This window comes from Leuciscus leuciscus, assembly GCF_965113295.1.
Source record: "Leuciscus leuciscus genome assembly, chromosome: 8".
NCBI classification, from domain to species: Eukaryota; Metazoa; Chordata; class Actinopteri; order Cypriniformes; family Leuciscidae; genus Leuciscus; species Leuciscus leuciscus.
This window is the reverse complement of record NC_138732.1, coordinates 11,513,629-11,541,095: the sequence shown is the minus strand read 5'-3', so window position 1 is coordinate 11,541,095 and position 27,467 is coordinate 11,513,629. Positions and strand designations below refer to the sequence as shown.

Sequence of the window (27,467 nt, the reverse complement as noted above, 5' to 3'; positions counted from 1 at the left end):
TTTGACTGATTTTTATAGTTTCTAAATATTTGAAAGCCCTATAACTACTTATTTCTTTGCTATATTAAGGTGTAAAGTGGTGCTCGGTGAGAAAATCTGAATGAATTGCTTGACTCTGAAATTCGGTGTTATTCTCAATGCAGAGCGTTGAAGCACAGAATTAGATAATTTGAACAGAGATTTACAGGGTAATGTTAAAACTGAGGTGTTAAAACTTTTTTTTTACAGTTTTTTCTCGATTGCTTAAACACATTTCTTGAAACTATGCCTCATATTCTCAATACAGATAACACAAATCCATCACGTCTCACCCAATTATTCCCCAAACATCCTATTTTCAGGTCAAAATGAAGCTCTACACTCAAAACCATTCAACTCTTGCTGAAAAAACAAACTTTGCCCTCAGACATCACACACAAGCCCTCACAAACACACACACTACAATAGTCTTACACACTGGTGCAATAAATTCAAAACAACATTTCCAAAACTGTTAAGTTATGTTGCCCCCCCCCCTTACAAACCTTTTCACATGATGAACACAGAAAGACACAACCAATGGATACATTGGCACTTTTTTTTGTACTGTACAGTAAAATACACCAAACAAACAAACAAAAAAAATACTCTGCCCCGGCATCCTGTCTTTGGTCTGGGACAGGCCTCGTCAGCATCACAGGCTATATTGGCCCTAGCCAGGCAGCGGGGGTAAAATCCAGTTGACATGGGCAACTAGAGTGGCACTGCTTGTCTCTTTGGCCTTCCCCTTCCCTCACCTCTTCCTCCACTCCCATCTACTCTTCCTCCTCCTCCTCTTCCTCCTCCAGTGTCCTCATCCTCTTCCTTCACCTCTTCCTTCACTCCCATCTAAATGAAGGATTTATGTGTAGAGTTTTGCAGTGACAGTTAAACAAATCTGACTTATGTGTCAAAACAGGGGAAAAGTGTTTATAGTTTAGGGAAATGGGGGTGCTTTATGATAAATGGCGTTATGGTTTTGAAATTTTAGTTCAAAACCTGGTTATAGTGTTTAAGCAATCAAGAAGAACTGTAATGCCATATAATTTTTAATGCTTCTTACAGAGTGAGAATTTAAGATTTTATTTTGTGTTTGATCTCCTTGCCTCTTTACACAGGGTCGGTCTGGAAAAGGACAATTAGATCCTCACATGTTTCATCATGACTGCAATTTGAGACACATTAAAATGCAGATGGCTGTTCTGTCACCAGTAATATGAAGCACTTAAGGGTGTGAGAAATTAATGAGAGCTTATCTCAGATGAGTTACAGCTCACCAAAGGCATCTGTCTTAAATATGATAGATGGAGCATGCAGATGACGATTTATAAATTCCACCTCAGGAACTCTGAGTGACATAACTACTAATGGCCAAGTTTGTTGTTTCTTGTTTGTGTATGCTAATGTGGTACAATCATTATGATCTCATCATTTTTATCTGTAATTTCATGCCCAAATTATGCAATGTTTCTGTGTAAGTAAAGCAGAAGGATTCATCATAAAATGCAGAGCAAATTCATTTGACTGAATTGCATGAAATATAAATTAACCACGAGAACCTGCTTAGAAAAATGACATCAGTTTGATGCGAGTATTGAAATAGCGAGTTCTTTGATGAATAATTTTGCTACAATCCCTGCTGAGACTTCCCAAAAGCAAACACTATTTTAATAAGGTTAGCCAAAGAAAATAGTTATCCAAAAACCTCCACTGGCATTTCAAAGCTCACAAAAGAGTGTGCAGAATTATGCCTGAATACCACAAAGCTCACAATTATTCTTCAATTAGTGTATCCTAATTGAAATGTTGCCCATTTCTTTGGCCCGCGATACAAATTCTTCAGTCATTTCAAATGATATCTGCAGTGTTATTTATATTTCTTCGGTAATTAAAGAAAATTTTAGATCTTGCACAATGGGCACCTTTAATATCTTAAAAGGTGATGCTCAGGGTAAGACAACTGTGATATGTGCATCTGCTGATAAAGGAGGACTGGTGTATCAAGCCTTCTGTCGGTCTATTCTAGAATTTTCTCATTATAGTCTCACATCTGGCATCAATGGCACAAGGCCAGGCACACACACACACCAGGGAGAGACATAAGCAGTGAGTTTATCAAACCACTGAAGGTTCTGCCAAACTAGTTCTGCAAATAAAAAAATAACAGAGGCAAGTTTACACAAAATGAGTGTGTCTATTTTTCACATTATTTCACCAAAAATACCTGCATCTTAATTATAACCACTAAAGTATCTTTTGTCACAAGTTTGGCAATTGCAGCATGCAACATTTGTTGGATACTTTTGACTTATTGAATGGACAAAAAAACAAACAACTTTGAGGCATTTTTGTGTCCGACTCAAGAAAAAAACGTTATACAGGTTTGAATGAGATGAGGGTGAGTAAATGATGGCAGAATGACACAAGTCTTGTAAATCGTATAAACGTTCAACTTCAACATTTTTAATTAAAGGATTGATCAACTGTAACCGGTTTGGCTCTTGTTGATCTTTACAAAAAGAAACAAAAAAATGTGTTCAGTGTGCACAATATTGTATGTCTCAGAAACCAATATTTGCATGTGGGACAAATCCTAGGAAGCCAGTTCTTACCTCATCTTCCAGTTATTTCTGCACACTCTTACGCAGGAAGGATCATATCACACTGCTGTTTATCTATGTGCCACAATTCTCAGGATCACAGGGCAAAGAGAAGAGTGTGAAGAGTGAGTCACCTGCACAAATAAATGGAGAGATACATTTAAATGAAGAAAAAAAAACATGTTCATCATAGAAGTGTTATCAAGTGATTGCATGTCTGAATAACTCGATTTCTATATATATATATATGGTGAGCATGTTTAGACCAAGTGCAACATGTTCCTGGAATAACATTCCAAGCAACCTATCAGAAGTTTACAGTTAAAGTTCATTTAAAACCAGGGTTAGGTGCTTCTACATCAGTGTTATTCACATATAATTTCCCTCTGATTTTAGGGATACGTTATGGGCAGGGTTAGGATTAGGATTAGGATTAGGGATGTTGTTCCAGGATCATCAAAATATCCAGGAACATGTCTTACTTGGCAAAATCATGGTGACCCTGAATGTTATAGCCAGGTTTTTTATTCTGGAAAGAAGGAGGCGGGAACCAGCGAACGTTTAAACACTTTAATAATAAAATAAACAAACCCAAAAGTAAAAGCGGCAAGTCCTCACGGGAGACTGGCACACACACATTAACAAAACATAACGTAAATGTCCAGGCCAGGTCCTCTCTCATCCTCCACTGTCATCGCTCCTCCTTTTATCAATTCGGAGCTCCTCCGCGGGACATTCGAGACCGTTCATTAGTAATCGTGCCACCGGCCTCGCACCGTTCTCACAGCTCTCGGCCCCGACTGCTTGCCACAATATATGCCTACACACCTCTGATAAAACAGCTTTTGTAATGTAAAAAATTAAACAAAGATAAATCATATCAGAACCTTTGCACCTTTAATGTAAAAATTACAACCTATGCAATGCCACTGAAAACCAAAGTGACACATTTCAAAAAAACAAAAAACTTAAAACAATGTAACTGCATAAATGTGCACATCCCTGAACTAATGCTTAGTTTAATCAACCTTTGATTATATTACAGTCTGTTTGGATAGAAGTCTATCAGCTTGGCACATCTCGACCTGGGAATATTTTCCCCTCTCTTCTTTACAAATACATTCCAGATCTAGATCTGTTAAACTGCAAGGCTAATTTAACTTATACATGCATTGTTGCTTGCTTTAAACACACACACACACACACACACACACACACACACACACACACACACACACACACACACACACACACACACATTCTTGTACATCTAACTTTGTGAGGACATTCATTAACACAATGCCATCTCTAGCTCCTTACCCTAACCCTACCCATCACAACTAACTGAACTAAGTGTCTAACCCGAACCCTTAAACTAACTATAAACCTGATCCCTAAAACCAAGTATGGAGCCTCAAACAGGCCTTTAAAGGGGAATAGGGATGCGCGGTATACCGGTACTGCAAAAATACCGGTATATATTATATTTCAAACGGTACAATATCATAATTTTGCTCAATTCGGTATTTGATGCGCTGCTGTTTCGAAGTTCACCGCTAGGCGGCAGTGCGCTACCCAAACTGACGCGGGTCACGCAAAACCGGCAAACGTGACAACGGAGGAACACGATGGATCAAACAGATGAAGCTCATTCTACACATACTGTCTATGATTCTACACGCCCGAAATTAATAAATAAAGAGAGCAGTAGGAGTGAAATATAGCATTACTTTGCTTACAAAAGTAATGAGAAAGGTGAAGCAACAGACCTCAATGCACCACTCTACAAACGCTGCTTTAAATTAGCCACGGGAGGCAACACAGTCTGGCTAAGCACTTGTCACTTGCTCATCCTGACTTGTTCAAAGAGTTCAGAGATCGACAGGTGAGCATCATTCAACTGATTTAATTTAGACTTCTATTCACAACACTGATCAGCGCACATACATAAGAGCTTATCAATTAAATATGATACGGTAAACACGAAAGCTCAAATGTGCTTGCATGACACGCTAGAACCAATGAAGTTTAGGTCTCATAATTTTTGCACATTCAAACAATCATATATTAATTGAATTTGAATGAATAAAGAGATTAGTAATATTCATTTTAGTATTAGTGCTAGTAAAATTGCTAGTGTGGCGACCCCTAGGAATCAGCCGAGAGAGAAAGAGTAATAGTAGTAATATGGATATTACTAATATGAATGTTAGAATAACACTTTACAATTAAGCTACATTTGTCAACATTCATTAGGTAACCTGACCTAACAGTATTATAACATGTATTAATCTAGATCAATCAGTAATTATTATTTAAATATACTAATACATGTTTAGCATGTTAACATTAGCCTACTTTATGCAATGCATTAAACTAATATGAACCCAAACAGTACTCAAACCAAGATGAATAAATGCTATAAATGTTGATAATTCTCTGTTGACAGCTAATGGTTAACATGTCATTTCATTATTCTATTATTATTCTATATTAATTTATTATTATAGATATTAACCTATTTTAATTGTATCATTTCAGGTTTTTTCTTTTCTTTCCAAAATCAAAATTTAACCTAGGCTACTGTATGTTCCCTGACTGTTTTTTTTATTTTTTTTTTTATTTTTTTACATTTTGATACTTTTTGTTTGCATATTCGGTACTGCAGAGTTTCAAGCAGTGTTTTTTAATAAAATAGTTTCAATTCACTTAAATTTTGAGGCCGGTTATTTGTCACCTGTGGTATCGATTTAGTATCGATACCGAGGTATTAGGTTCTGGTATCGTACCGAAACCAAAATTGTGGTATCGAGCCATCCCTAAAGGGGAATCAGAAAGGACCGTCCAAAATGTCCTCACTTTAACCTCTTTGTCCTCACTCTGATGGATTAAAACTCAAACCGGTCCTCACAAATTTTTTTTTTTTTTTTTTTTTTAAGTGGACATTCCATAGACATGATTTTTTTTAGTGTACAAACTGTGTATTCTATATATTAGATATTAGCACCGTATTATCAGTTTTTAAGATTTCTCAAGAATATATATGCCATTAAATGCATCTTCTATATACCAAATCCTAAAAACAAATAATAATATTGTGCTGCTGTTAATAAAACATAATACAGAACAAACAAGCAAGTGCTCTAATCCTTGGTCCAGCAGATGGCTGTAGGGTTATGCATTTGAATACTAATGTCCCCCTGGTCCACTTCAACCTTCTCTCAGTCACGGCCCAGTTCTGCTGCTCCCCTCTGGATGGAGCTTCCCTCACAAGTTATGTTTGCTCAGGATTGTCACATCTCCTTGAGTCTTCTGGCCCTAGTTCTTGTACCTCAGCACAGCACAGAGCCTCATATGGATTGTCGAGGAGAATAACAACATCAGCGCTGCTTTTAGCATCTGGAGTAAATGTTGTTTCCTCATGGGTTAAAACACAGAACACAGCCTGTAAATAGTTTCACAGAAGTGTACATCAATATCCACGGTGGCTGATATCGATTTAACGTGTCTGGTGTAAAGGTGAGAGAAAGGCTTGGACATTTCAGCACCTCAGTCTCCATCTCATGCACACAAGAAGTTGAAAGATAGCTGTGTTTGCTGACCTTACACATCAAGCTCTTTTATCTGTATGTTGCAGTTTCTCGTCCGCAATGCTGCATTAAGTATTAACTATGTCCCTTGCTTTTTTACAGTAGCTAGAAAGCACATCTGCCCAAGGAGCTGCAGTTGGGGGGAGAAGGGTTGACTAATGCACCTATCTTGTGCTCTCCTGCGCTCTTTAAATGGTTGACAAGATGAATCACATCATTCTCTGTGCAGCACTCTAAATGAAAAGCAGGTTTAATTTCGTGAGGCCAGGGGAGAACGGCTCTAAAAGTGACTCTTACTGCATAGGAAATGGAACATTATGCTTCATTTTAAACGGCTGGAATCCCTTCCTGGAAACAGCTTCACTGCATGTTCTTCTGTTTTCCTGCTCTTTGTATGAGGTTTGCAGTAGTAATTTTCCAGGTCAAATACAACTTACGCAGTTGATTGCACAATAAATAATGTTTCTCAGTTTCAAAGTATTCCAGAGTAGATATATCTATAAGTAGATATGGGAAGCTCAAATTTGTTAAAGCACTTACCTCTCATTTGAAGTGGAACTTCTTTTCTAGGTGTATCTGATGGAGTTTGCTTCATCTAAATCAGTGCTGTATGGAGAGCCACATCATGTCCCCTCCTATCCATGCACAGAAATGCTCAATTTAGACTTCATAATATCCACATAAAATCTGGTACATTTTGCATCTTAAAGATGTAATACCCTACATCACTTTTAAAATATGAACAGATTTAAAAAAAACTAAGCATAATGTGCCAACTTTCTAAATGGTTATAGAGAGAAACTGGGCATTATACACTAAAAGACTGAGAACCAGATGCTACCAGACTTTAAAATCTTTCTGAACACAACAAACTCACACAGAAACATGACAAATTAACTAAGTAACTAAGTAACTAGCGTTTGACTCATCCAGACTGCAAATCTATGCAAAAGTTGCATATTCCAGCCTTCTGGAACCATGACAAATAAAACAAAACTGAATTACATTACAAGCTATCAGAATTTCATAGTTTTGGCCATATAAAGTCAGGTCCATAAATATTGGGACATCGACACAATTCAAATCTTTTTGGCTCTATACACCACCACAATGGATTTGAAATGAAACGAACATGATGTGCTTTAACTGCAGACTTTCAGCTTTAATTTGAGGGTATTTGCATCCAAATCAGGTGAACAGTGTAGGAATTACAACAGTTTGTATATGTGCCTCCCACTTTTTAAGGGACCAAAAGTAATGGGACAGATTAACAATAATAAATCAAACTTTCACCTTTTAATACTTGGTTGCAAATCCTTTGCAGTCAATTACAGCCTGAAGTCTGGAACGCATAGACATCACCAGACGCTGGGTTTCATCCCTGGTGATGCTCTGCCAGGCCTCTACTGCAACTGTCTTCAGTTCCTGCTTGTTCTTGGGGCATTTTCCCTTCAGTTTTGTCTTCAGCAAGTGAAATGCATGCTCAATCGGATTCAGGTCAGGTGATTGACTTGGCCATTGCATAACATTCCACTTCTTTCCCTTAAAAAACTCTTTGGTTGCTTTCGCAGTATGCTTCGGGTCATTGTCCATCTGCACTGTGAAGCGCCGTCCAATGAGTTCTGAAGCATTTTGCTGTATAATCGCAGATAATATTGCCCGAAACACTTCAGAATTCATCCTGCTGCTATTTTCAGCAGTCACATCATCAATAAATACAAGAGAACCAGTTCCATTGGCAGCCATACATGCCCACGCCATGACACTACCACCACCATGCTTCACTGATGAGGTGGTATGCTTTGGATCATGAGCAGTTCCTTTCCTTCTCCATACTCTTCTCTTCCCATCACTCTGGTACAAGTTGATCTTTGTTCCAAAACTGTGAAGGCTTTTTTAGATGTTGTTTGGCAAACTCTAATCTGGCCTTCCTGTTTTTGAGGCTCACCAATGGTTTACATCTTGTGGTGAACCCTCGGTATTCACTCTGGTGAAGTCTTCTCTTGATTGTTGACTTTGACACACATACACCTTCCTCCTGGAGAGTGTTCTTGATCTGGCCAACTGTTGTGAAGGGTGTTTTCTTCACCAGAGAAAGAATTATTCGGTCATCCACCACAGTTGTTTTCCGCGGACTTTCGGGTCTTTTGGTGTTGCTGAGCTCACCGGTGCGTTCTTTCTTTTTAAGAATGTTCCAAACAGTTAATTTGGCCACACCTAATGTTTTTGCTATCTCTCTGATGGGTTTGTTTTGTTTTTTCAGCCTAATGATTGCTTGCTTCACTGTTAGTGACAGCTCTTTGGATCTCATATTGAGAGTTGACAGCAACAGATTCCAAATGCAAATAGCACACTTGAAATGAACTCTGGACCTTTTACCTGCTCCTTGTAAATGGGATAATGAGGGAATAACACACACATGGCCATGGAACAGCTGAGCAGCCAATTGTCCCATTACTTTTGGTCCCTTAAAAAGTGTGAGGCACATATACAAACTGTTGTAATTCCTACACCGTTCACCTGATTTGGATGTAAATACCCTCAAATTAAAGCTGAAAGTTTGCAGTTAAAGCACATCTTGTTCGTTTCAAATAGTTTTTTAAGGGAAAGAAGTGGAATGTTATGCAATGGCCAAGTCAATCACCTGACCTGAATCCGATTGAGCATGCATTTCACTTGCTGAAGACAAAACTGAAGGGAAAATGCCCCAAGAACAAGCAGGAACTGAAGACAGTTGCAGTAGAGGCCTGGCAGAGCATCACCAGGGATGAAACCCAGCGTCTGGTGATGTCTATGCGTTCCAGACTTCAGGCTGTAATTGACTGCAAAGGATTTGCAACCAAGTATTAAAAGGTGAAAGTTTGATTTATGATTGTTAATCTGTCCCATTACTTTTGGTCCCTTAAAAAGTGGGAGGCATATATACAAACTGTTGTAATTCCTACACTGTTCACCTGATTTGGATGCAAATACCCTCAAATTAAAGCTGAAAGTCTGCAGTTAAAGCACATCTTGTTCGTTTCATTTCAAATCCATTGTGGTGGTGTATAGAGCCAAAAAGATTAGAATTGTGTTGATGTCCCAATATTTATGGACCTGACTGTAAATAACAACTGCAGCAAATTGCATATTTTTGCTCAGTTTGGGTCTCTAATATCACAATTTAGAGGCCTTAGAAATTTGCCTATCATATGATACAGTACTCTTTATCATAGCGTTATACTACAAATAAAATCTTCCTAAAGCAATCAATGGATACTGTAGCCTAGTTGATACCACAGTAAACAAACTGGCATTGCAAAATACTTAAATTATTGGGGTACCTTTAAACCCTGACCTGAGTGAAGCCCATGATTATACTGACTGAAGCTGAGATAGGTTTGTTAAGGGTGCTTATATTTTCAAAATACTGGGCAAAAAGGACATTCCTCACCTATCAGAAATGTCCTCAGCTTACACATAGCATGCAGCCTTTGAAATCACACTTAAGACTCTCTTGAGTCTTCAATTTCCAGTAGCAAATCCGCCAGATTTAGTTTGGAAAGATGCATGAGGTCATCTGGTGTGATGTCATCTGGTTATGCTTGAATAGTGGGAGTTTGAAAGTCTAAAGGTGACCTGTTTAGATGTCTCGTTTTCAATATTTCATTTCTTTTCATGTCACTGCTATGCAAGGGCATGGAGATGGTCACTAAGAAGAATTGTCATGGAAAGAACACTTAGAGCACACATAAGTAAAAGGTAGACTTTAAAAAGTATGCAGAGTTGAATGCAGAGTTGCATTTGATTCATACTTGCACAGCTGGTACATAGACCAAATAACCTAAAATTACTGTAGATAACCTTTAAAAGTGTCAAAAACAAACACTGTGTATACACACACTGTTACACACAAACGCATTGCTGCCTGCGAGTCATCTAGGGAGCACAAGAAGTCTCCCCCCCCTTACAGCCTTGCATTTATTTGGAAACAATTAATCATCCCCAACTTCTCAAGTAACTAGCTTATACGCTGCAAACTTCACCTCCATTTCTAATGGAGCAGAGGCACCACCAAGAGGGGAGATATGTGATATACACGACTGACCCACAGGAAATAGTAAAGCAGACTTTATATCCATCAGAATATGTTTAAAAATTCCAAGAAATATAAAGGAGAACTAGTAGGTATTAGTCCATTTTTATTATGTCATGTTGGCTACCATGTATGCAGATTTATTCATTTACATTGTTCCAGCTTCATTTACAATGTTTCTCATTTGTTTACTATTGTAAAATGGTATATTTATACTTCTGTAAAAGTATTTTATCATTTATACTTTCTGTAAAAGAAATTTGTCAACACGTTCCAATGGGTTTTTTAATTATGCGTGTGTTAAATCAAAATGAAGGCTGTAACTTATAAGACACCCAAAAGGAAAAGGTTGAATCTCACAACTGAAAGGTTTGTCACTGCTGCCTGCTTCTACTCTCTGAGGGTCTTCTGTTTTCCTGCAGCTCACTTTGAGGCAGTTTTACCTCTGTCCGTCCATCAAACGCACAACAGAAGCCCACTATCTGTCTATTGTGTTTGCTGCAAAAATTGTAAAAGAGCCATGAGAAGAGTTGAATTAAAAAAATCTGGAGAGACTCCCTTCCCTTCTTTAATACATTATTTTTATATTCAAATTTTATATATATTTTATTATTATTATATATGTTTTGTCATTTTTACCTACCCACTATGTATAAACCTTTAGAATACAATTATTATTATTATTTCTTACTGTTTAAAACCAGGGCTGCCAATATTATCAAATAATGATGATTAATCTCATGATTCCTGACTAGTTTTTAGAAAGCAAAATCAAACATTAGTAATGTCAATCGGAAAATGTTTAAAGAAAGTATTGTTGACCAAATGTTAACTTTGTTAACTCTGAAAACCCTAAAAAATAAATAATGATCATGTATTTTTCTTTCAAATTATTCATGGACCCCAAGCTATCCCTTGTGGTCTCAGACTTCAGTTCCCTGCTTTATATCATCATAGACTTTAAAATGGAAAAGTAGAAACCCAACAAATATTTACAATCTGTGTAAATTTAAATAAATAAATAAATAAATATGGCTGTACTTATGTTGGACGTGGTTTATGGGTTTAAATATCAACTATCAAGGTTCATGTCTTTAATAAAGCATGTAACATGCAGTCATGTGTTTACAAATGGGCTCTGCAGAGACAAGGTGATTAATGAGACAGTGTGCTGCTAATTAGGACAGTGATTAGTCATTAATGAGTGTGTATTACAGCTGGAGAGAGCAGGAGGACTCTGGCTTGGTTCCTGTGTCACCTCTGTGTGTGGAGCAGAACAGGGGAGCAGCAGCAGCTGGCACATCATATAAGGTCCTCAGGTCACTGATGCAGACACATACACACCCATGAATGTAGTCATATAGTGACCTCTACATGCCAAATTATTAGTTGTAAATATTATTAGTTAAATCCATTAAAGGAATAAATTACCCAAGAGTGAACTTTCAGAATTTCATCCATGCACATTAAGAACATAGAGAATGCTAATACTGTGAGAAGAACATAGAGAATGCTAATACTGTGAGAAGTATTTTCAAGATAACACATTTTGTTCAAATTTTTCAAAGTTTCACTGCTCAGCAACTAATTCTGAATAGATTTTCAAGCAAACATGAAATAATGTCATTTTGACTGCCATAATCTACCAGCAACAGTGTTATCAGTGAACTTTGAATTAATCTCTGAATTATACCAAACAGCATGGACATTATTCAAATCATTTTCTGGATATAAAAGGCAAAAGTTGAGAGATTGAAAAAATCAGCTGGATCTCAGTGGAAGCATTCAGCAATGTATGAATCATGCAATTTAATAATGTCTTACCTGAAGCACTCAGAGCAAACAGAAGACAGACAGCCAGGACTGCAAGCACAAGCCCTGTCTGATTGCGTGGCGGCGGTGTTGCAACAATCTATAACGATATTCTTTTTTTAGATTTATTTCTGGTGTTTTTGCCTTTATTATGACAGGAGAGTTAGTTGACAGAAAGTGAAGTTGTAGAGAGAAAGGGGGATGGGATCGGGAAAGGTCCACAAGCCGGAACTCGAACTCAGGACGCCCAAAAAATGTTAAAATGTTACACTTTCAGATAAGGGGGGGAAAAAATCACTGCAATCTCTTGCCCTGGTTACCGTGTATGGACCTCCAGGATTTTCTAAAAGAGTTTGCTGATTAGATAATACATGAGATAAACCAAATGATGCCTTAGGAGTGCATTTACAGACTTAGTAAACTCCTTTGGGGTCAAGCAAAATGTCACCTGACATTTTAATTTAATTATATCGCACGGAACCAATCTTCTTGAAACAGATATTCTAGGGGCGGATGGTGTATAGGGGTAGTGATGTTACGTCTGACACCGACGCTCCGAAGCTTGCTTCAAACTCGAACGGTCCTCGCAATGAACCACTGCTTCGGAGCTTGTATCATTACGTCACTAGTCACGTGAAAATGACGTCTGAAGCAAACACACTGCTTCACTCCTGTAGTGAACCACCTGACTGCTTTGACAGACGAATACAGTGTTGACAGGTTTGAAACCTGGCGGCTGTATTTCTTATAAAAGTGAAGCCAAACCATGGCAACACCGTGGGTTGTAGTAGTCGGTGTTTGGATTGGCGTTATTGTTGAGGAGAGTGGATTGAATTTATTTCAGTGTTTTGATGGAGCCAGCGAGAAAGAGAAGTCGTTCCCAAGTTTGGGAACACTTTAAACTTATTTCCCCGATTAAGGTTTGTTCATTGACATTTCTGCATACAAATATTTTTACAAATGTAGTGAATGATATGGAGCACTACAGTACAATGGATTGCTTTTACATCATATGTGCTAACATCTGCACACATCTGTTTAACTCTGCATTTACTGAATGAGCACTGTGCTGCTTCACACTGACTGCAATTTTAACAATTTTAACTTAAGCCAGTTTTATTTCTGTGTGAATGTTGTTAAACACATTTTAAACCAAATGATTTTCTTTCAATTGTTATTTTAAATTCTCATTCATTTTTATTATTTGTGATTTTAAGGGCTTTTTTTCTCTTAGATTGTTTTCTCATTTCTGTGAATTTCTGTGTATGAAATGTGATATAAATATACTGTCTAAACTGTTTTTGTGTACTCCTGCATCATCTGTTCCATGCGAGAGGATATTCTCTAAAGCTGGTGAAATTGTTTAAAAAAAAGAAATCGCCTTTCACCAAAGACTGTGGAGAAAATAATATTTCTGAATAAAAACCATACCATTTAATGAACACTTTGTCTAAGCATTTTGCATGTACCCAAAGCACACCCTCTGCCACATTTTTTATTAATATTATTATTATTAATGAGAGAACATATGAAGATATGTTACATAAAAACATGCATCAAAGACAGACACTTCAAAAACCCTCTGCTACATTATACAAGTACAACCAGTTACACAAGCACATCCTTTTCAACATACAGAAATATCAGTCCCACCAGTTAACAAGTTATAGAGTTCTGCTTCCCACAGCTAAACAAGATAAAGCTTTCACACATGATACTGCCCTGCCAAAAAAAACCTATAGAAACCATTACAGAAATTCTTGGTTTTCATGGGCTTTTTATTGGTTGTAATGGGAATTATAGTGGTCTCTGTGGGTCTCTACTGATATGTGTTGGGTTCTATTGGTGGGGGCATTAAATCCTAATGGAATATGTCCCAAACACACTACAAAAAAAAAAAAAAAAAAAAAAATCTGTAGTGGTTTAAATGGTAAAAGGCAATGGTTCCTATTGGTATTTTAATAGAAACCATTAGAATTTCTGTGATGGTTTCCAACTTTTTTTTAAGCTGGTCTTATCTTCTGTACTTGTGTAAAGAAATAATTACACACACGCATCATGCTTAATGTTTTATTATCAAGGTGAACACATGAAATTCATCAGTATCTGTAAAATTCACCTACATAAATGAGTTTCACAGCACTAACACTGTTTCAGCTTTGATCGCCTCGGTAAACACGTAATAAACGGGGCGTTAACATATAGGCCTACTTGCATTTTATGGTTGTCAGCTTTGTTGCATTACATTTACTTCACCAGGAGATGGTGCTGCAATTTATATCTGAATGAAGCTTCGAGTAATGAACCATTTTCGACACAATTGTATCAGAAAGCAATAATGCTTCGAAACGCTTCATTTGGCCATCACTATATAGGGGCGATTTGGGCGACGCACTACCAACTGGGAGAAAGAGGATTTTTTTTTTTTTATACAAATTCTATCACAGCAAACGTAGTTTTCTGTGTTCTAGACATATGATCTGTCATTGTCCAATCAGATTCGTCAGATTCAAGTCACGTGTCAAATGGTCGCGCCCGCGACTCCCGCCTCTCTGGGCGAATTCATTGATGTGGAAAATCGCCCAAGCATTCTCCCATTGACTCTCATGTTAAAACTTTTTTTTTTCGGAAAATGAGCCTTCAATGCATTTTCAATGAGGATTTGGGACTCGCACTTACGCGCTTGCGTCATACGTAACTGAGCAAAGAGAGCGAGGGGGATATCTTCGATCAAGTGAGTCACTTGCTACCTATGGTGGCATCATGCCTTCAGTGTGCATGATATTGTATGTAGTTCTTTGCAAACCTATGGTGGCATCATGCCTTCAGTGTGCATATTGTATATAGTTCTCTGCAAACCTATGGTGGCATCATGCCTTCAGTGTGTCTTGAACAACCACACATAAAAGGTTGCCCATATTATATTGGTATTTTATTGTATTTGACTGTATTTGCATACTTGACTGTAGATAGCTTTATGAGTGAAGTTACCAACACATAGATTCTCTCTCTCTCTCTCTCTCTCTCTCTCTCTCTCTCTCTCTCTCTCTCTCTCTCTCTCTCTCTCTCTCTCTCTCTCTCTCAAACACGCATACAGACACAGAGAGAGAATGTTAACTTGTGTATAAATTCCCAATTTCTATTGATGTATTTGCACTTTTAATCTTGCTGAATTCTACAAGGCAAATAAATTAAGTTAAAACTTAGTTCCCCGGCCCCATTCGTCTTTGTAGGAAAATGTTCTATTTTGTCTTTATTATTTTATATTTTGTCAGAATGCACCAGAATGCTTCGTTTGTATGTGAAAAAAAAAAAAAAAATCTTCTGGGGAAGGATGCCCCCAGACCCCCCTACAGGGGTTTGGTTTAGCCCCCCCTAAAATATAATTCACCAGCCGCCACTGTATTCTACCAATGATGATGTCACTGATCACTACCATGTAACGTGCATACTGTGTACTGCTGATATTCACCATATCGATCCATGTTATCAACCTGTTAGAACAGTCATCCCAACCTCTAAAGATAGATTTACAAATAACCTACCTGATCTGTCTCGCTGCTCAATGATCCCATAAACACAAATGACCTTGATGAAATGACTTGCAGGATGGGCACTATCTTCTCAAGTACATTAGAAACTGTTGCACACATCAGATTAAAAAAGGTTAGAGAGAAAAGTAAAGCACCATGGTACAACAGTATTACTCTCTGGTAATGGAGCGCAAATGGAGACAAACTGATTTAGAGGTCTTGAGAATCGCAAGGAAAGACAGTATGTCCAGTATGCCACCAGGGCTGTGCTTCTCCGCAAACTTGTAGAAAATAAGGTTCTTATTTAGCACAGTGGCTATTAACAAATGAATAGATGTCACCTGAACTGAATATTCCATTACAGTTTAGTAGAATTATTTATTCACTGAGAAAATCAAAAACATCAGAAATACAAATATAAATGTACAACCTTTGACAGCGTTTTATGATTCAGCCTCCATTATTGCCTCTCAAGAACAATAACAGTGCTTTACAATAGGACAGGAAGATCGAAATAAAGTTATCGTTGCATTTTAAACCAACAACATTAGTCAACCCACTAAATTACTGAAAGAGTTGTTACCTGTAACAGAAGAGCCTTTCCTCAATATTATTAACTCATCTCTAGGTCATGTCCCAAGACCGTTCAAGCTGGCAGTTATTAAGCCTCTCATTAAGAAACCACAACTAGATCCAAATGAATTGGCAAATTACAGACTCATTTCAAATCTTCTTTTTATGTCTAAAATATTAGAAAAGGTTGTCCACTCAATTGTGCTCTTTTTAGCAAAACATTTTTTTTACACTTCTATTCAGGGACAGGCATTATGGGAAGACAGTTTTGATGGTACCTATCTGACCATTACCATTTTGTTTATTTAAACGGGGAATTATCCAAGTTAACTTCAGTAAATTATGGAGTGCTGCAAGGATCTGTGTTAGGCCCTCTGCTATTTTCAAGATACATGCCCTTAATATTATAGAGTGTCTGCACGTGACATCACCGTCAGCCGGAGTGACTTCGGCTACGCCCACTGAGTGGCATCATTGGTTTTCAGCGTGAATGCTGCAAAAAAAAAAAAACAAAAAAAAAAATCTAAAACAGAAAAGAGCTATGAGATTGACTGTACAAATATATTTGACAAAAAAATCTGAAGTATATTTTTACAGACTGCCGAAAGCTACAGAAAAGAGAAGCAAATGGATCGCTGCAATTCACAGAAATAATTGGACTCCGGGCAGTGAGACGTGGATTTGCAGTAATCATTTTGTGCCAATATGTTGAATTTTGTGGTAAAATCATATCTTGTATATTGTTTTGATATGTATTGACAACTCATCAATTAAATATTTACCAGCTTATATTCTGCATAATTGGATGCTTTTAAATAAACAGACAAAAAGTGTTAGGGCTGGACAATATGACAATATACAGTATATAACATTGAAATAAGTGATCACATGGATTTAGACCTACCTGTATTTATATAAAGTATTCAAAGGCAAATGTGCTTTATGTATTTCCCCGGCATCGATATCAGCCACATATAAATGTCAGGATACACGATTCCTGGCTGCATGTCAATATCCATGGATCACTGGATATTTGGTAAGTTGTAAGGAACACTATATCTAGTCCATCCTTTAGTTTAAATTGATAATCACTCACTTTTTTCTATATTTTCTCTTTGTTTTTGTTGTTTTATTAACATTAAAGGGATAGTTCCCCCTAGCCTGGCTAACGTCAGACCTCTTTCTCTTTGAGACGTGGTCTGGGAACCACGTTCATTTTCTCGTATTTGAGGCGTGGTTTACGAATGCCCAGAGCCGTTTATTGGGCGTTACAAATGTCTATCAAATGCGCCTGTACGTAGCTCATAGCCAATCGCTTCAATTATACCAGATGACGTATGTAGAGCGACAGATATTCAACGAAGAAGACGACGATGGGTCAGAGATTTATGTGTAGCTGCTACACCAGAGTCCTGCACGGGTCCGATTTTGTAAATCCGCACCCGACCCGTTTTCCGACAGCAGCACTAATTAAAATCTGCACCCGACCCGCTTAAAATAGAACCGACACCCATCGCACCTGAAATAAAATCAGTTTAGAACATGGCTAACGTTACCACAAAACTGAGTAGCCTTAACGTATAACATTTTACCAATCGAACAGTCGCGGCTACAACACTATATGCCACGCAATTTCGTCTAGCCTACATCTGACCATTTTGGGTTCAAACACGCCCTGCACACCACACATACTTAACAGTGTTAAATATGAAAAATACCGTTCGATAGAACTGCTTTGTTACCACAGTTTCTGCGTGCTTCCTCAGGGATGAAGTTCCACATTTGCGGCTATCCAACACGAAAATGTTTGCAGCAAAGCCTTTCACAATATTTTCTTCAGATAACTCCAAATTTCTCCCACAAACTGGACTTGATTTTTGATGACGTATTGTCAACAACTTTACAATCTCCACTAGCTATTCTTTTCTTCAACTCCTCAGCATCCATCTCGACGACTGCAAGCTCCCTCCCCGTTCTGTGATTGGTTCCCTAGCTGAGGCGAAAATCTGGTCCATGGAATCCATGCTGAATAGCAGCGTGAATAAAATCGCGCTGCGCTCAAGGCAGCATGGGGGAACCCAGGCTAAGTTCCCCCCAAAATAAAATTTGTCATAATTTACTCTCTCAAGTTGTTTTAAACCCAAATAAGTTTCCACTCATTAATGACACAGAAAAATGTGCTTTGAACATGTAAACCGAACTTATCGTTTACAGTCTTCTTCTTCTACTTCTTCCAGCGTGCGTGCAGTTGAGTTCTGTTGACAACTATGGCCCTATCCCAAATGGCGCACTTCATGAGGACTTTCGGTCTCGTGGACTTAAATTGTGCGTGCTCGCTGAGTCTACGAGTCCGTAGGCCGTCCCATTCAGCATTTTAACGCTCTGAAGTGTGCTCAGCAGTGCCCCCTTTGTACCCTTGAAGCGGTCTTCCGTGAAGCCCGCATAGATGCAGGCTCCACACACTTTAACTACCCAGGAATCCTTGCGAAAGGCCAATCAGACAACATATAGGAGGAGATTTCGCTCACGGACAATTGTTGACATGGCTGAGAAGAAAATATTATGGTTTTTATGACCTAGATGTACATTTTACCAGTTGTAACCTACAGACAAACATTATGGTCATATAGGCCCTTATAGGTCTGCACTACATGACGTCACCAAAGTGTGGACTCCACAAGTTCGGAGTGTGCCATTTGGGACAGGGCCTATGCGTCGCTCAACATACATCACTTACTCCGTTGCTCTGATTGGTTGTAGGTCTATCCAATTGAGAGCAGAGGCATTTTCTTTCCTTGTTCGGTTGAAACCAAACACGCCCCATAATTGCAGCCCAATGGAGCAGTATCAGTCTCATATTCTGACTAGAATCTGAGTACAACGTCAGGCTACTAAAACACAGTAGTTAGGGGAAAAGGTGGATAGGAAGCATGTATATAGGTTAAATAACAGAGGGCCCAAAATTGAGCTTTGAGGAACACCACAAGACATAACTGCTGGAGGTGTAGGCAGCCTACCCAGCGCAACATAGGTTATTATTAAAAAATATAAGGGTCGCACAAAAATGAAAATTCCTGTTCCAAGATGTAAGTTATCTGACGTTTTTTCTTCAGTAGAACAGTAAAAAGATGTGTAGCTGAAACTGCAGTGATCCTTGGTGATTTATATAATGCTTGGTCAATGGCTAGCATCACTTTGGGAGTAAAAAAAAAATACTGGCAAAGCAAAATGAATACCCGTGGCTCCGGACAATTGTGGTCTTATAAAGAGAAACGATCGGTTTGTGCAAGAAACTGAACGTTATTTACATCATCATTACCTGTAAGTAATCCACAGCCTCGGCATATCCTGAGCGCATACACGGCAGTGTGGAGCACGAGCTTCCTGTCGCATTTTGACATTTATGTCCTGACCTGAGGCTGAGGGTAAGTAAATTACAGCGAATTTTCTTTTTTGGTTGAACTATCCATTTAAGCAAGGTATCTGTTTCTGTGCTGTGGTTTGCCCGGAAGTCAGACTGAATTGTCCTAAGTTTATTAAGAACAAGGAGATGAGGTTGTCGTGAAATGATTCCTTGTAAGATTCACCCTGAGTAGATTACATGTGCTTAAGAAGCTCTTTCTTATGACAATGCCACCAAGTATCGCAAATGACTACTCTGAAAAGTAGCATGGTAACCCATGTCAGACAGGGACTTGCTGAGCTTGGTTAGAAGCCCATGCAGATTATTTATTTCTTCAGCCATATTTCTTAGTGTAGTAGTAGCAACTGCCTGGGTAGAGGGGTGACTGCTACCATAGATATCATATATAAACGCTAGATGTCTTATGGCGCCGTCACTTCCGGCATCACCGTTCGGCCATCTTGTCACAGTGAAGCTGTGAATTAAGGTGAGTGATCAGCATGCACACAAATCCTCTTATCTCGCTGAAATCTTGACGGATTTACAAACGGTTTGGTTTCTTACAAACGTTATTAACGTGGCTATAATTCCGAATGCTTGAACATGTATGTTATAATTATTCATATGCAGTGTCATAACTACATCTCTGACGTTTATAACAAACCAGACAGTTTGAAAATCGGTAGAAAATTGAGCAAGTTATGGTTATTTAAAAGTACATGCACCATTAAACGAGTGAGCGAGCACCCTGTGGTAAGATGGCCGCCACGTGTCCATAAGCCAGCAGCGCGCACGAGACATCTAGCCTTTATATATGATATCTATGACTGCTACATCCATATTCAGACTATCGACTGTCACAGGTAACTATGAAGAATTTGGTATAGTATTACTCTGATTTATATGAGCATTAAACGGATATTTTGGTCTAGACACATTCTTTCTTTCTATTTGATATTAATAATGGTATTATTACATTTTAAATTACAGCACAGAATGAGCACAGACAACATTTTTAAAGCAATCCTATTTAGATGAATAACCAGACTACAAATTTAAGATCTAGGGTAAGTGCAACTCACTGTCAATACTTTTTCTAACTAAATGTACTGAAACTAGAATCTAGACACCCCACACCATTTGTAAACATACCTTACCTGGACTAACCCCTGCCATATAGTGTTTGTTGGTCATCTAAGATTTTCACCTTCAGCCAGTGCATCTATAATGTGATACTATACGCTACATTAGTTCAGTTTCACGATACATTATGCTCAATAATATGAAATTACCCAGCTTATCCAGTTCGGCTTGTCAAAATCTCTGAAGAAACACTGAAAAATGTAAGTGTTGAACAGCAGATAGATATGGATGTCTTTTATTAACCCCAACATACATTTGTCAGTTAGAAAAGTATGAGATACACATTTCAAGTTACTTCCATGTTTTCTCTTGTGCAAACACTAGATGGTGCCAGAGGTCATTTAAAACAATGTTTGAAAACAAAAAAAACCTTAATGCAGGACCAACGAAAAAAAAAAAAAAAAAGAAAAAAAAAGGAGCAATAATAATAATAATAATAATGTGCATTTAAAAATTAAGTTGATTCATTTTTTGTCGAATTTAATGATTCCCAGCTTCATATAAACTGGATGTTGAGGCATAAACATCATACATTTCTACAATTCAACAAAAATATAACCAATATTTACAATTATTGTATTAAAAATACAAAACAAAAAGACACACAAAAAATAAGAACAAATACATACTCCACCAATTGTCTTTGTAAAAGACGTACAGGTAAAAGTAGTCAAAAAAAGAATGAATCTTCACCAGCTAAATGTACACGTCTCACTTGACATCACATATCGAACAGAGTAGCAGAACAGCTACCTACTACTATTTACCTTGTTTATTTATGCTTGTACAATTTGTGCAATTTATTTTGCAAAACAAGCGACTCATTTTGGCTTGCCAAAACGTGAATATTTACTAAAAAAAAAAATTAAGTGGAAGCAGATGGTTGATATATTTACTGTTACAAATGTGTTGTTATTAACAACTGTATCCGCAACCATTACAAAAAAAAAAAAAAATGGTGGGGGCCAAAAACCAAAAAAACCTACAAACGAACAAACAGGCAACTAGAGAAAGAAACACTGAAGTAGTGATGTTACAGGGTACAGTGGAAAACACTGCAAACTTCTTTTTGTTCTTCTCAAGTCTTTTGTTTCTAACTACTGATCAATGTGATCAGTTTAACTCAGTGATTAAAATAAAAGAATGAAAGTGGCGTGCTCCCACCTGTTCAGTTCTGCTCTGGCTGGCAGACTTCAGGTGGGTTTGTGTGTTCCCGGCCCACCGGAGTCTCAAAAGCACGTTTCAGTTCAGTTCCTGTGAGTGATTGTGGAAGCTGTTGTGCAGCAGTGGTATTTAGATCAAGGCCCACTCCAGGAGAAACATGCACAACTTGAGTCCTCAAAGAAAAACAACACCAAAACACAATTTTTCACACACCTCCTTAATGGCATCACTTAATGAGAGGAAGGAAGTAGCACCCGAATAGGATGACCCTATTTGCCTGAGTAGCCTTCAGTTCTCACCTTCACCAACAGGGGGCGCTTGATGTTGTGACACAACTATAGAATTCTGCTTATATTTCACTTTTTAGAGGCGCTCTGAACTGGTAAAACTGTATCGAAGATGAATGTGTACATTTCCTCTCCACCACTAAAAGCTTCCTGCAACTGAACTGGTTCACTTTTAATGGACTTTGGCAGCTGAATTACCCACAGATGTAGATTTGTTCAGTCTGTTATTTCTGTATCAAGTTTGTTATGAGCTTTTTTCATTCATACTTTCTTACGGCTTTGAAACACACTAAGGCCAAGAACCAATAAAACCACCCACTAAGGCTTTACTTAGCATCGTTTCCTCTCACAAAGCGCCATCCTTATTAAATCGGTGTGCTACGTATGTCAGTGATCAATGTGAACTCCATCATGATGTAGTCCGCCAGTAGAAGAGGTGTCCTTCAAGCCGTGCTCCAGCGAATATAATACTGTAATGCTAAACCACACAGATATGAGTGTTGTCGTCGGGACTGATGTGAACAGGTGGGGGTGATAAGTTGTAGTCAAGCCTTCTTAGCCATCCAAACTGCATGTCCAGAATCGGGAGACTGAAATGTTGATTGTGTGCATCTGTTTACACCTTAAAAACAGTTTAAAAAGTGCAGAGGGGAACTACTAAACACGTTAGTGTGACCTTTAAGCAGAAGGAAAGAGTAAATTGTCTGAAGACAACCGTTAACAGTAGTTTGTTTCTTGTGTGTGAATGTCGAAGCGCTGTGTTCGAGTTTCAGTTCAGTTCATATTACCATTCTCCAAAGTGCCAAATAAGTTATTTTTTTGCTCGCCTCCTTTCTTCACAGTATTTTTAGCATGCAGGGCATCAAACCCCCCATTGCATTAAGGCAGGGCAGGGAGAAGATTCCATCATTGAGGAGGGAGGGAGGCAGTGCCGGCAAGATGTAGACTGGATGGTCTGTCTGTCTGTCTGACCTGTGAAGGCCTGATATGGGCCATCAGTCAATGCAGCATCCGTATAAAAGCCAGTGTTGTCCCCTTTCAAACAGCGGACACCTGTTCATCCTCTGGAGGGAGAAGAGAGAAACTCTGTGAGCATCGTGGACAGTCTCTTACACATAGGCTCTGTTCCAAACCCAAGTAACATGTGAAAGTGAACCGTTATTGATGACACATAATGTGATCTCATTATCTCAACAGAAACTACCTTTGGTGTCGCATACTTTGCATTGCATTCGCAGGAAACAGATGCAAATGCAGTTCTGTGCATGTTACATTTTGGAAGTATAAGCAAAGGTACAAGAACGGGAATAAAACTCTATCGTCTTCACCTGAAATTCGACATGGCAAAAAGCTGCCACTAGTACACACAAGGATACCTATGTTAAGGACATAAGCAAGCCACGGTTTGTAACTAAATAATGGAATACAAAAAAAAAATACCAGCAGGGCAAGTAAACTGGATTTGGGGCTCAAAATTGTGAAAAGCATCCCATCTCAAATGGTGACTAATTTGAAATGCTTAACATAAGTGGCAAAATATTAACAATCACTTACTAGTGACTCCTCAAACCATAACTGTTTAATTATATAACTATAATTTTTATATAAGTATATACTGTACTTCCAATTCACACAATCTACACTATAATAAATGAACAATCTATGATTTGCTTAACTGCACCATCTTGGAAGAAAGATTTCACATGCATTCTGGGATTACCTTGCCTACAAAGATTACATGTAGGCTAAGGCTATAACTGCCTTTGATTTCGGTCAAAATGTAAGGCAGCATAATCTTTGATGATGTCTAAAAATGCTGTCTATAGGAAACGCAGTTGGGTTTGGAACAAAGTCATAGACAACTAAATATAATAAGGAAATAAAATATGCTCTGGCATTACTATACCAAAGACAAACATGACAGGACAGGAAATAAAACAAACAAAACAAGATTACTATTGTGTAAATTAATAAAATGACATCTCAATTCAGGATCTTTGTGCTGATAAGTACTATCATTATTTATGTGCTACCTGACAACACAAACATGACTTTAGGTTCTATCATGTGTTCAAGCGTTTATGATGGCAGATCTAGTGATTTTCCTGTGAGCACTGATGGGTGAGAGCCAATACACACGGCAGAGCAGGGAGCAATGACTGGGATGTTGCCACGGCGACGGGGGGCAGGCTGTCTCCGTGGCGACGCATGCACTGTGTGAGATGCGTTGGTGGTTGGTGATGGTGGGCAGGTGAAGGAGCTGTCCTCCTGGCATGCAGAGACCGTGACTCGTGTGCGTAGAGTGTGTGAGTGTGTGAGAGTGGAAGTAACTGGAGTTTGGGATGTTTTACCTTCCTGCTGGGGTGGTGTATGTAACTCATGGCCTGGGGGGAACTGCTGTGTGTGGACCTCTCCTCCTCTGAGCTCTGAGTTTGGGAGACAAGCACTCACCCTCCTCTTCCACCTCCTCTGCCTCCTCCTCTTCTCGACCCCGGGGGTCCGGCGAGTGGATGGGTTTTCCTGCAGCTGGGGGCTGCTGGGAGTCGGGGGAATGTGTGACAAGGCGGGAGCGCTGCAAGGCTGTGGTGTAGTCCGGGGGTCTCCTGCCTGAGTGAGCCGTGCCCTCGGTTACGTCCGTGATGGTCAGTGCAGTGTAGCCCGGCGGCGTGGGTGGAGGATCCCGGTAACGGCCGTCCTTCCGTGCTGGGGGGAGGAGACGGACACCACAGTTCCGTTTAAAACCCGTAACGCTTCTCACACACGCGGACGGACACATGCAGACATGCACTAGATTCAGGAAGGATTGTTTTTGTAGGTGGTCTGTGTTGTTCCACCTTGTAGTGTTCAACATGACAATTAAGTAATTAAAGTGATTTTGTGTATGCTCATGGTTCATATATTTCTCAACCTGTACCATGTTTCATTTTCAGATGTATGTTTGATCATTGGGAATATGGTTTCAGCCTGTTCATGCAAATATTAAGACTTCAGCTTTTAAAGCATTGAAACACACAACACATAGGAAAGGATATAGGTGACCTGCTGGTGTAGTTACTCTTAAAACAATAGTTACCCAAAAATGAAAATCTTTCACCCAACACATCTTTCAAGTCAAATATGGCACCACACATAAAGTTTGACATTAAACTTTGATATACAACCTGGCATGAAAGGCACCATATTTGATTTTCAGTTAATTGAAATTTGAAAATTGTCGGTTCCCCGCAGAAAGTTATTGTATGGCTTCATACGGCTTAGACCACAGGCCATATGGACTAATTTTATGGAAGATTTTTTTTTGTCCATTATGAAGCTAAATGTTACTGAATGGACAAAAAGTGTGTGATGCTTCTCATGTTGCGTTCTATGAAAAAATCAACACTTTGGATCAACATGAGGGTGAGTACATTTTAAGATAACTGTCATTTTTGGGTGAACTATGCCTTTAAACCAGGTTCACATGGTGATTCTTACTGATCACAGCCTTGGAGTTTCCTGCAGTGATGGGCGAGGGGCGTCTGCTGTGCTGTCTGGACTCTTCTGAACCGGTGGAGGTGATGCTGCTGGTCTCTGGGTCTGTGGTCACATCCCTCCCTCCTCTTCGCTTGATGGTACCTGTGTCGCCCTCAGAGTCCTCGCCCCAACATGCCACTGAGGATGAAGAGGAGCAGGCGGACGCCCAGCTCCCCCTGCTTCCCCACAGCCCCGCGCCCTCTGCCAACGCCTCCCAGCTACGCCCCTGTTGCATTGTCTGAATGTTGTCATGGGAGCCACTGGAACATGAAGTCCAGCTGCCACGACCAGAATCAGCAGCGTCAAGAGACACACGGTCACCCTGGTCCTGGGTAAGCTCCTCTGAGCTGGGAGAAGACAGCACGGTGGCGCCCGCATACAGACCCCGGCAGTCCTGCATGGATGAGTAGGACCTGAAAAAAGAAAGGTAGAAGGATCCAGAAGGGTTTAATAGTAATAATATATTGTCAGGTCATGATGGTCAACCAGTTGTCCAATAAGAGACTTGTCAATTAGTAAGGTTGATGACTTAATCTAGACCAGGGGTTCTAAACTCAGCTCCTGGAGGGCCACAGTCCTGCAGAGTTCAGTCCCAACCCTGCTCCAACAGATTTAACTAGGGTTGAAGCAAAACTCTGCAACTCCGCAAGCCCTGATCTAGACTTTTTCTTTGATATTTTTCTTTGGTATTGGTATTTCCAGTGTACATAATAAAACCCTCTGGAAAAGTAATCCCTTTTAATACACATTCAGATGGTCTGCTCCATTGCATTGGTTTCACTCTTTTGGTTTACCCGCCACAAGAGTTGCACTTTTAATACTATGCAGCATTTAATTTTTTTTATATCAAGAACCATGTTTCCATTCTACTGTGATCTGACGACCTGGTTTTAAACACAAGAACATGTCTATAAATACTGTAAATATTGTCTGAGAAATGAGTCCGATTGTGGTCAGATGATCTCAAAACCTAACTGACCCAGGCTTCCTAAAGACCGATTAATTAACTAGGTCATTCATGCAGCACACCAATTAGTTGAGAAAGTAAAGAGTGTTTGTTTACCCCAAGCTGTACTGATCAGGGTCAGCTGTCGCCCTGCGCTCTAGCCGGTGACCACTAACATGGCCCTCCACAGCTATTCCTCCATACCGCTGCCTGCGTTCATCTTGCCCCATGTCCAGGGAGGATGTGCTCACCAGACTGGAGCGTGAGGAGATCTCACTGTGGCCAGAGTCTGACAGGTAATCACCAGCTCGTCCATAACCTGGCGAATGAGTACACAGAACAAAATGATCAGGAAACAGTTTGGCCCTAATACAGACCCCTGTGGTATTCCAGTCTATAACTGCCTCTTTTCACTTTAATAGGTTTTGTTCCAAACTCTAGAGATCAACCTTCCTGCAAACCATGTACAGCTGATTTGTAAGAAAAGTGATTATGAGTTTGATGTTAACGCAAGTGTACAACACTACAACAATAGCACACAAAAATATTGAGTAAAGTCAAATTCTTCTGACTCCAATTTCAAATGACTTATTAAAGAAAGAAGTATATGTATAACTACAAGTACACAAGTAGATATTTCAGTCATTTAATATACCAAGGACTACTCTATATCAAATAAATGTCCAAAAAAACAACAACAACAAAAAAACAGAAAACTACGCTACTGCCAGAGCAAAGCATTACTGCCAAAACTCCCATTTCTTAACCTAGCTAATCAATAGATATATAGATAGATTGATTTATTTAATG

General features: G+C 39.0%; 1 protein-coding gene and 1 long non-coding RNA gene across 16 annotated transcripts in view; one reads left to right on the top strand and one right to left on the bottom strand.

Moving 5' to 3' along the window:
- Positions 1-20,966: 20,966 nt before the first annotated feature.
- rapgef2b (Rap guanine nucleotide exchange factor 2b) overlaps positions 20,967-27,467 on the bottom strand; it is a 104,505-nt gene continuing 98,004 nt past the window's right edge. For 13 of the 15 annotated variants that reach the window (XM_082177829.1, XM_082177838.1, XM_082177836.1 and 10 more), the window contains 4 exons: positions 26,775-26,976; positions 25,673-26,124; positions 24,550-24,901; positions 20,967-23,262 (listed from right to left, as the gene is read on the bottom strand). In XM_082177829.1, the coding sequence (XP_082033955.1) occupies positions 24,576-24,901; positions 25,673-26,124; positions 26,775-26,976 (980 nt within the window). In that variant the 3' untranslated portion in view covers positions 20,967-23,262; positions 24,550-24,575. The remainder of the gene's footprint in view (positions 23,263-24,549; positions 24,902-25,672; positions 26,125-26,774; positions 26,977-27,467) is intronic. The other 2 variants (XM_082177840.1, XM_082177830.1) reach the window with 2 other exon arrangements.
- On the top strand, positions 26,054-26,449 carry LOC309504680. The gene is made up of 2 exons (XR_014208139.1): positions 26,054-26,182; positions 26,287-26,449. It is a non-coding gene; the product is annotated as an uncharacterized lncRNA (long non-coding RNA).